The 12,207-nt window shown below is 36.2% G+C and overlaps 1 protein-coding gene across 1 annotated transcript in view; it reads right to left on the reverse strand.

The window, feature by feature from the left end:
• The window catches only part of LOC106877214 (phosphatidylinositol-binding clathrin assembly protein LAP), a 162,746-nt gene that overhangs the window by 50,293 nt on the left and 100,246 nt on the right, over window positions 1-12,207 (reverse strand). The window contains exons 10-13 of the mRNA XM_089343179.1: window positions 11,178-11,284; window positions 10,809-10,850; window positions 9,152-9,231; window positions 3,968-4,091 (exon numbers count right to left, since the gene is read on the reverse strand). Of these exons, the coding sequence (XP_089199305.1) occupies window positions 3,968-4,091; window positions 9,152-9,231; window positions 10,809-10,850; window positions 11,178-11,284 (353 nt within the window). The remainder of the gene's footprint in view (window positions 1-3,967; window positions 4,092-9,151; window positions 9,232-10,808; window positions 10,851-11,177; window positions 11,285-12,207) is intronic.

Raw genomic sequence — 12,207 nt, forward strand, 5'->3', positions numbered from 1 at the left:
AAAGATATAGAATTTCTAGAACAAAATACAAGAATAATCCCTTTAACTCTTGTCATTGGATTGGATTGGATCCCATTGGATCCTATGAAGGCCTCAGCATGTTCTCTCCACCAACCATAGTTCAATACAAAGGCCATGATCCTGAATTTGAGAGATCATACTGGTTTGATCATCCTACACTACAACACTGGCTCAACACGTCAGCCCTTATGTTGTACCTATTTTATGTTCAAACTGGACAGACCTGGCCTTTTACATATGTACCCTACAAAACAAAATAAGTACTGGTGTTTATTTGTTTGACTGAAATTCTTCAAGGTGGTGCCCCAGCATAACGACAATCTAATGATGAAACAAGTTAAAAAAAAAATTTTTTTTAAAGACCAGTTCGAATATGTTTGAGAGGTGTTTGAACCTGTAAAGGTTTTTCACTGCAGTCTGTCATGGAGAAAAGTTCTCATTTAAGACAAACAGGTCGCAGAACAAGACAGTCAGCTTAGAGCACCTACTGGATTGATGGATGCATTTCACCCTCTTTAGTTTTCTTCAGGAGCAGATACCAAAGAGAGGTAACTCTGAATTGGCTAGAAAGTAAAGCTTCCTTTATAAGAAATCAATCAATATTATTTATAGATGGCACACATCAGCTACCAGACCAGAACAAAATCAGGAGTAGATGAGTGAAGCAGTGACTGAGTGTAAACAAACTTAAGTTAAGGTCAAATACATTTGAAATATCTTTGAACCTGAGAAGGTTTTCCATTGCAGCTTGTCATAAAGAATGCATTTCCTTGTTTTGACATCACATGATAGTTATATACGTGTGTCGCTATCATACAAACTGTATCATTCATTTTCAATATTTTCTTCAAGAACATGTCTCATCATAGGGAAATATTACCTTGCTTGGAAATAGGTGTGGTTTGGCAACAGGAACAGCACCCAGACACCGAAAATCTCCCACAAAAAAACACCATCTGACCAATGCAAACATGAGAAAGTGGACATTAAACTAATGATTATGTTTGAGTAAACTTTTACAAAACAATGATTAATGACAAAAGTCAGCTAGCCAAAACTTCACAGTCACTGTCAGATTTTTCCTTATAAAACTTTATATGTATTTTACTAAAAAAGTATTGAGTAATCTTTCAGTTTAATGCCAAATTAGTTTTATATATGACTTGACATAGAAACATATATAATATATATATATATATATATATATATATATATTTCAAGTTTCTAGTTTCCGTCTACCAAATACACTCACAAGGCTTTGGTTGGCCCGAGGCGATAGTGGTGGACACTTGCCGAAGGTGCCATGCAGTGGGACTGAACCCAGAACCATGTGGTTGGGAAGCAAGCTTCTTACCACACAGCCAAGCCGGTGTTTATGTATATATATATATATATATATATATATATATATATATATCTCATATGAGGTCTGATCAATAAGTATCCGGACTGTTGCCATAGTAACGAAGCTAAAACATGCAGAGTGAAGCTGCTTGGCACAGATTGTGCCTTGAACTCTGCTGTGCATGCACACTAAGTTTTAACGTTCTAGCTCACTTCCGCTGTTTACAGCAGTGCTTGGAAGGAACATGTGTAGTGTGTGTTGTCATGGCAATACCTGCTCAGAGGCCTACACAAAGTCGCAGAAAGTGTGTGGAGAGGAGTGTATGAGCCGCACACAAGTGTACAAGTGGTTCAGACATTTCAAAGATGGCCGAAAAAACGTCAATACTGACGAATGTTCTGGGAGACCTGCAACCAGCAGAGCTGAGAAAAACATCGCATATGTGCATGCAGCTGTGAGGGAATCACCATCCATGGGTTAACAGAGGATGTGCAGATTAGTTACGGTTCAGTTCAGCCCATTATCACTGAAGATTTCGGTATGAGATGAGTGTCTGCCAAGCTTATGCCAAAACTGCTTTCAGCAGACCAAAAGGATACTCGGGTCTCAATTGCACAAGATCTCCTTGATTGTGTCGAGAACGATGAAAACTATTTGAAAACTTTGCATTCGCAAAGCTTGATGCATTCGCAAAGCTTGATGCATATTCTCTGCTCAACTCTGTCATGTTCATTGCGGTGAGGACACGCTACACACTTTCCTTCCAAACACTGCTGCAAACAGCAGAAGTGAGCTAGGACTTAATGCGCTTGCACAGCAGTGTTCAAGGTCAATCTGTGCCAACAGTCCAGATACTTATTGATCTGGCCACATACACACAGGCATATATATATATATATATATATATATATATATATATCACACACACACACACACACACACATATGCAAATACATATTCAGATACATATATGCACAGACATACACACATACATACATATATACACACACATACATACATACATACACAAACACACATATACATACACCTATACATACATATATACACACATACATACATACATTCACACATATACACACATACATACATACACATATACACATACATACACACACACACATATATATATATACACACACACATACATATATACACACATGCACAAACACAGAAGTACATATATGAGACAGCAAACAGAAATGATATAACCTACACATACCCACACATCCTTAAGTTACTCATAATGCATAACAACACTGAAATTGTACTGGATACATGTGAAAATAATGAGTTTAGGTTAACAATTTGTCAACATTAATTAATTAGTTTCATTAATTTCATCCTCTACCACTACAATCCACCAACACTATCATCTCAAGTAAAGTGTTTTTTAATTTATAAAAAACTCTTAAAATTAAAATATTAATCATTAAAAAATAAGAAAAACAACAATACTAATTGAAAAACAAGCTACGTGAATTTCTAAAACAATCAACAATACTGATTAGTAAAACAACGAACAATGCTAATTAATAATAAAAAACAATAAAAATGCTAATTATTGAAAAAAAAAAAGTGAGAATTGTTAAGAGCCAAGAATGCAAATTCTTTAAAAGGACAGTGCGAAGTGCGAATTGTAAAAAAAAAAACAATTGTTATAAACAACAATACTGATCGTTAAGAAAGAGTAGTTATTTTTAAAAGTACAATACTAATTATTAATAATAGTAATTGTGAAAAAAGACAATATCAATTGTTACAAAATATTGCTGTTAAAAAGACAAGACTAATTGTTAGAATCCAATACTATTCATAACAAAACAATATTAATTGTTAACAATACTGTCAATAACAACAGTCAACATTGACATTGTCAATACTAAGAGTCTACAATGTTAATTGTTATGAGTAATACTAATTGTCAATGAAGAACACTGTCAACAGCTACACTGACTGCTACTGGTAAACCTAATAGCTAATAGCACTAATTATCAACAACAATATTGTTACTAACAACACTGTCGAAAGCAGTAACTGTCAACAGCAACACCGTCAACAACACTTATTGTCAATGCGACACTAACAACACACAACACTGTCAACAAGACTATTGACAACAAACACTAAGAGTCAACGACGGCACTAAGTGTCAACAAAATCACTAACTATTAACACTCAACAACAGCACTGTCAACAACAACACCGTCAACATTATTTGTCAACAGTCACACTGTCAACAGCAACATTATTTGTCATCAATAACACAGTCAACAGCAAACGTCAACAACACCGTCAAAAACAACACCGTCATAATCAGCACTAATTGTTAAGAAACAAACAAAAATTAACAACAAACGACATTCAGGAAGTGGGAGGAAGGACATACAGACAGATTAATATAAAAACAAACCAAACAAAAAAAGAAAGAACATACAATAGAGAAAGAGGCTAGATGTAGAAAGATACAGTGGGGGGGGAGTGGTGTGGTGTGGTGTGGTATAGAGGGGTTAGGTGGAAAGGGGGGAAGGGTTAGAAAGGAAAAGAAGACAAAGAGTGAAACAGAGATGTGAAGTAATTTACCTTTAATTGATTCAAACGCTGAGTTTCATCATCGAGAATTTTCCTTTTTTCATCATCTGAAACACCACTAAAAGCAACATTTTGGTCAGCCATAGTATTCAGAGCAGCAGTGAAGCCTGCTGGCCTGGAACAGACGGAAATGGCGTGTGGCACGTGAAAACAAAATTCAAAGACATCTCCACAATTAACCAAGCTAGCACCATTACACACACACACACATATACCCACAAAGGATCACCTTCATGCATGCGCACATACACAATTTCCTCTGCTTAACCCTTTTGCTACTATATTTCTGCTGAAAACCCGTAGTACAGTCAATTCTGAATAGAATCTTTTGTCTTTTACTTGTTTCAGTCACTGGACATTGCTGGAAAGGGTAAGGGGCTGGATCTGGCCAATTTGCACAGAAAAGAGATAGAATGATTGGGCCAGGTATGGCCAGTTTCAATGCTACACTATTAAGTTGGTGTTTGGAAGATAAAATGACATGAAATGTTGACAGAAAGTTTTAATTTAAATCGTTTTTAAACCAGAAGTCTGTTTCATAGATAGAACAAGGATTGATCTCAGATTCAAGTTGTTATCAAAAGGATTAAGCCAGCACTTTACTGTTTGTCACATGACCAGACACCAGTTTTGAGAACCACTGTTATAAGGCATTTAACCTTTTTGTTACCATATTTCTGTTGAAATACACTGCTTTTGCTAGGGGCCACGTCAGATAGGTTGGTATCAAAAGGGCTAATCAAAGTTTTTCACACAGACCCAAGTTCACACACACACACACACACACAAGGACAAGAAAATAGAAAAAGAAAAACAGCAAAAAAAAATTTTAAAAAACATTAATCCAAAGACAATTTACAGTTGACCCTTTTGTTACCATATTTCTGTTGTAATTTACCGCATTTGTTATGATTAATTTTAAAAGGATTTAGTAGAATTTACCAAAATAACTTTCATTATTAACCCTTTCGTTACCATATTTCTGCTGAAAACCTGTTTCAATTAATTTTGAAAATAATAACTTTAGTATATAATAACTTCATCATTAAGTTAATGGTTGGCACACAAATTAACATGAAATTTTGATGGGAAGGTTTTAATTAAGATTCATGTTAAATAATTTGTTATCACATTAAAATACACTGCCTTAGTTTCAAATTAATTTTGAAAATAATGATGAATTTAATAAAATGTAATTGTTAAACAGGTGTTTGGAACATCATTTAACAATGGAGGTTACAGCTAAAAGTATTTTAACCCTTTAGCATTTGAAGTGGCCATATCCAGCACTAATATTTTACCTGCTTTATACTCAAACCAGCCAGATTTGGCTTATCGCACCTACTCTACAATGTCATTCTGAAAATTAAAAAAAATCACATCGTTTAAATCTCAAAGCTACAAGATAATGCATGATTAATTCAAAGCAATATGGATAAATAGTATATTTAACAGAATAATCTGAATGCTAAAAGGGTTAAAACAGAAAGATTGTAACATAAAAGTAGGGGTGAGCTAAGATGAGTTGGCATCAAAAGGGTTAATGAAACATAATCTTACACACACACACATGCACATTTTCTTTGTGACTTAATCATGAGAGTTAAAAAAAATATATAGGCACAAGCATGGCTGTGTGATAAGAAGCTAGCTTCGAGGGGTTGCCAGCCGGTGGGCGCTGGTGCCCCTCTCATTTTCTTTCATCCATGTCCTTTTCTCATTTCTCATTAATGTACTTGTCCAGCCCAGGCTTCTTGCCATTCTATGTACAGCCCTTGTGGCTAATCTAAATGAAATAAAGAAGCTAGCTTCCCAACCACATGATTACGAGTTCAGTCCCACAGCATGGTACCTTGGGCAAGTGTCTTCTACTATAGCCATGAGCTGACCAAAGCCTTGTGAGTCAACTTGGTAGACAGAAACTAAAAGAAGCCCATCATATATATATATGTGTGTGTGTGTGTCTTAGTGTTTATGTTTGTCCCCACCACCATCGCTTGACAACCGATGTTGGTGTGTTTACATCCTCGTAATGTAGAGATTCAGCAAGAGAGTCCTAGGCTTACAAAGAATAAGTCCTGGGGTTGATTTCTTTGACTAAATAACCCTTTGAGGTGGTGCTCCAGCATGGCCACAGTCAAATGACTGAAACAAGCATAAGAATAAAAGAATATGTGACCCTTCATTGGGCCGCCAAGACTTGGAAGCAGGGAGAAACAGAAAGGAAGTGACTCTCAGACTGGCAACATGGACCGAATATTTGCAACAGAGACACATAATACCAGGTAATGGTATCAAACAGTACAATAGACTGTTTGTCATACAAAATCGAAGAATTCCTCCTCTCACTCGCTTTTTGTACAATTTTCATCAACCAAATTTCACTGATGAGGCTTTCGTTGATGTAAAGCTATAGTAGAATGGAAAAAGACACATGTGCACACACACACAAATACATGTACACACATACACACACACATGTGCACATAATATATACATGTACAAACATACAGAAACAGACCAAAGTGTGGAAATAACACACACAAAATGAATGACAATGGTCATGATGATGATGGTGATATGGTGACATGGATGGTGATGATGATGATAATGACAATGATGATGATGATGATGACATTGGTCTTAAGGACATTGATGATGAAAGCAGTGATGGTCATTAAAGCAACAATGATAACAATGATATGCTGCAAGAACGAAGCTAGAAGAACTTGTCATTCGTAATTTGGTGGAGCACACTGGAACCATATGGTAATTACAACTGGTTCTCTGTACACACACACACATATACAAAGCACCACTACCATCAGTTGGACTGTGGAGGAAGTAGAAGAAGGTTGAATATGCAACATATAAAAGCAGGTCAAATAATATTGTATCCCATCTTCATTTACTGTTTCTAAAAGGACGATGGTTGTATTTGGTTGTCTGGAAGGTTCTGAGTGTTTTTATGCTAAATATTTTAACACTACAATGAAAACATTTGAAGCGTAATACAGTTAAAACTTTGGCATTGCCTGAAACAGTAGTGCATCACTTCTTTGTTCCTGACTAAAAATAGATTTATCTTTCATTCTGATTACACTTTATTGGTGTCAGAAATGGATAACCAAAAATTTCATATTCGCGTTGTAATGGTTTTCTTTCTTAAAAAAGGAGAAAATGCTGTTGTAGCAAACTCATAAGTGGCGGAGAGAGAATGTAGGTTCATTTACCCGAACATGAGAAATTATTGATTTCATCGATTGACTTCATCAGATTCTACCAATGGGACAGTGGAAGATTTCTACCAATTCTACCAATGGGACAACGGTAGACTTTAACTATTTCTATCAATAGGACAGAAGTAGACATCAACCAATTTTACCAATGGAACAGTGGTAAGAGTTCAACCAGTTTCCCCAAGGGGACAGTGGTAGAAAACAACGAACTATGTACAGCTTCAATTTAGCTGTCCGAACAATGTCTTCATCTGAAACTTAATAAGAGCATGGGGTGAATCAGTGAATCTGAGACAATGGTCAAGTAAGGAATGGTCAAGCTTGTTCATTGCACTCATTAAGATGAAGCTAAGAAAATGAAGTAAAGGAGACAACATGTTCTATCCCCTGGACATAGCCACGGTTGTGTGATTAAAAAGTTTCTTCTGCAGCTGCCAGGTTTCGGTGTAGCTGTCTCTTCTATTATGGTCAGCCTTTTTCATTGTTAAGTCAATGGTATAGCAGTGACAGTAATTTAACCACCTCTGTCAGAAACACAAGTCAACATATTTGTAGTATCCATGGAGCTACAGAGGATTCCAGGTATTGGTTATGTATAACCATACATACCTGTATTAAGGTTCCTCACCCTGAATTTTCTACAGGGGTTTACTCTCTTAGCCATTTAAAAATAATCAGTAAATTACCCCACAAGCCAGTCCCACTTGTATTGGTCTGGTGCACAAATGCCATGAGGTCAGTAGTTTATCAGGATGCAGGATTTGAGTGGAGATAGTCTCTGCTTAAATGAGCAGCTAAAGAGATGAAGGAACTTCATCTACAATGGGTCCATTGGTGTGTGTGTGCGAATGACTGCTTTCCATATGCAGTATTCTATTATAGTCTCAGGTTAATCAATGTTTTCTGAGAAGAATTTGGAAGACAGAAACCAAGCAGAAGCAAAGCCAGTTATATATATATATATACACACACATACACACAGATACATACATACATGCATATATATATATATATATATATATATATATATATATATATATATAAAAGGATAAAGAGAACAATGGTAAAGTTAGAAATATTTATCCATAAAATATATTTCTAACTTTACCATTGTTCTCTTTATCCTTTTTATATATTTATACATACACGACCTATAATCCCCAATCTTGTTCATACAACGAGTGGGGCATAACTAGCCGGTATACAGCACTTACTCAGTATTACCTGTATCTTTGGGTTTGGTTGAATCCAATACCTTCCTTAACCTTATATATATATATATATATATATATATATATATATATATATATAAGTCATAAATGACAGAGAAATAGTTTGGTGAAATTTTATTCAACAATAAGAAAATTCCAATATCACAACGAATTGTTTCACTTGAGGACACAGCTTAAATTCTGCATTATTTTGAAGGATATTTTGCATTAATGTAGGCACGTAAGTAAATTATTTATTATTAAATATAATGATATAAATTATTCACATGTTTTCAAGTTACGAAACAATTTGCTGTGATATTAGTATTATTGTTAAATGAAATTTCATCAAACTATTTCTCTCTCATTATGACTTTATACATATATTCTATATGTTTTGCAGAATGATACATAAAGGAGCTTTTTCTATGAGTACTACTGGATTACTTGAATCCATATATTGTGACTTAAATATATAATACATACATATATATATATATATATCTGTGTGAGTACGTCTTCTGGTAATGCATACCAGGGGAAAATGCAAACAAAACAAAACAATAAACCTGTGATTTAAAGGAAAATTTCTTGTGTGGTATTTGTTCTGCCCGAATTGTTAGTCTCACCTCTTCAGAAATGCAGTGCCCCAGTGACTGGTTCGTTGGAAACCTGCAACCAACAATGTTACTGTTTACAGAATTGAAATGACTGAATCTACTCACTTAGATGAAGAGCCTGGAATTTTCTTGCCCTCTAAAGATGCGTAATGTTGCTCTAAGGCATCAAGCAGACTCGAAGGTGCCTAGGAAAGAGAGAACATAAAACAAATATATTATTTATAAATAAATAAATAAATAAATATATGAAATATATGAAAAATAAATAAATATATGAAATATATGAAAAATAAATAAATATATGAGTGTGTGTGTATATATACATACACACACACACAGATATATACATATGTATACAAACACTCATATATATGCGTAGGAGCAGGAGTGGCTGTGTGGTAAGTAGCTTGCTTACCAACCACATGGTTCCAGATTCAGTCCCACTGTGTGGCACCTTGGGCAAGTGTCTTCTACTATAGCCTCAGGCCAACCAAAGCCTTGTGAGTGGATTTGATAGACGGAAACTGAAAGAAGACCGTCGTATATATGTATATATATATATGTGTGTGTGTTTGTATGTCTGTGTTTGTCCCCCCAACATCGCTTGACAACCGATGCTGGTGTGTTTATGTCCCTGTAAATTAGCTGTTCGGCAAAAGAGACTGATAGAATAAGTACTATGCTTCCAAAGAATAAGTCCTGGGGTCAATTTTCTCGACTACAGGTGGTGCTCCAGCATGGCCGCACTCAAATGACTGAAACAAGTAAAAGAGTATATATACGAGGGAAGCCAAAGTCGAAACTTATCCACACTTTAGCTATAACATATCTTTATTATTGTCACGCTGCCTTCTGCACATGCCTGCTTATAGTTGGTACTGTTGTGGTAACGTGATCAAAGTCTGAGCCTGATCATGCCATTTTTCTTTCTGGTTTCACAGTGTATGAATGGCCACTCCACTAGCAATGTGCACCAAAGGAAAACAAAGAGCAGTGATCTGATTTCTCCAGAAACGGGGTGTATGATCAACAACGCAAGATACAGTGTTTTGCTGGCCAACAAACTGAAGCCAGCAATTCGCACCAAATGCCAAAGCCTGTTGCCAACGAAAGATTTGTTATTGCATGACAATGCATGTCCACACATGGCCACCCAGATGTTGAAACCATTAACCAATTGGATTTCGAGGTACTGGAATACTCTGCCTACAGTCCAGATCTCACCCCTTTCAACTATCATATCTTTGGACTGCTCAGAGATGGTTTACGAGGCCATCAATTCCCTACGGATGAAGATGTGAAGGAAGCAGTGTATACATGGTTGCACGACCAACTGAAAACCTTCCTCTTGGAGGGAATACACAAGCTTGTGGACCACTGGACCAAGTGCATCAAAAAGGAAGGAGACTATACAGCAAAATGATGTACTTGTTTATCCCCTGCTTTTGTGTAAAAACATAGAAAAAAAAACCCAGAGTGCACATAATTTTTGACGCTCCCTCGTATATAAACACATACATATATGCATATATGTACATATATATGTAGACATATATACATATGCAAACATATATACTTGTTATATACATATATTTACTTATAACCACATACACATGTGCCTGCACACACACACACATGCACAGGTACTCACGTATATTGATATGGAAAAAGTGGTAGAAGATGAAGTGAAGAGATGGAAAGAGTAGTAGAAGTAGTAGTAACCAGACAGTGTAAATTACAAGAGCAAGAAACTAGAACTCACCTTAGCTAAGTCTGGGATATCCCCTTTGTCAATTCCAACATTCTGCAGAGAAAGAACACAAAAAACAGATTTTAATAAGTCATACTTGGGGTATGCACCCTTTACTTTTACACATTGAACAGAACATGTTCACTTCACATCCATAAATCCACTGTCAATGATTACCTACCAAACCACATCATACTGTCAACAGAAACATTATATAAACTACCCTTTACTTGAAGGGAGAGAATCCCTTTTTAAATCAAGAAATTTTTTATTAATTATACTTCTTAGATTTCTTTTTTAACAGCTGATTGAATTTAAAAGAAAATTATAACGGGGGAACTCCTTCCTAAATTCTTAAATGACACAGGTATGGTACCTTACCTCGGCTACTTTCAAAAATTCTGACACTTTATCCATTCTGACAAGGAATTTCTTGTAAATATCCAAAGCTTCTTTACATTGCTTTTTATTCATATCAAAGTATTTTTCTGCAAATAGAAAGTAAAAATTAGAAATAAAAAGAAACACAAGAAATATCTGAATCTCGTTTGGGTCATAACCTAGCAACTTTAATAAGATGGGACATATCATTTAATATAGTCTTTGCTGTTGATTTCAAATTTTGGCAATTTGGAGAAGTGGGTGATTAAGTTGATTGCATTGAGCCCAGCGTTCAACTGGTACCTCAAAGAATGAAAGGCAAAGTGGATTGTGACAGAATTTGAACTCAGAATGTCTCTCTCTCTTGGCACTCCGTCGCTTACGATGTCGAGGGTTCCAGTTGATCCGATCAACGGAACAGCCTGCTCGTGAAATTAACATGAAAGTGGCTGAGCACTCCACAGACACGTGTACCCTTAACGTAGTTCTCGGGGATATTCAGCGTGACACAGTGTGACAAGGCCGACCCTTTGAATTACAGGCACAACAGAAACAGGAAGGAAGAGTGAGAAAAAGTTGTGGTGGAAGAGTACAGCAGGGTTTGTCACCATCCCCTGCCTGAGCCTCGTGGAGTTTTAGGTGTTTTCACTCAATAAACACTCACAACGCCCGGTCTGGGAATCGAAACCGCGATCCTATGACCGCGAGTCCACTGCCCTAACCAGCCACATCTTTGATCATAGGCCTGGTAGGTCAAGACTGACCTGGGGTCAAACAACATCATTATCACCGTCATTTGACATCAGTTTTACATACTGGCATAGGCTTGGAGCTAAACAACAATAGCAGCAGCAGCAAGGGGAGCTTATTCAATTATGTACACCCGCATATACAATGTTTGAATACAAAAAAAGTGAGATAATAACTATCACATCTTTGATCACAGGTCTGCTGGAACAGCACTGGCCTGTAGTTAAACATCATCATCATCGTTTAACGTCCGCTTTCCATGCTAGCATGGGTTGGATGA

Source organism: Octopus bimaculoides, chromosome 27 (genome assembly GCF_046866305.1).
Source record: "Octopus bimaculoides isolate indiv1 chromosome 27, ASM4686630v1, whole genome shotgun sequence".
NCBI classification, from domain to species: domain Eukaryota; kingdom Metazoa; phylum Mollusca; class Cephalopoda; order Octopoda; family Octopodidae; genus Octopus; species Octopus bimaculoides.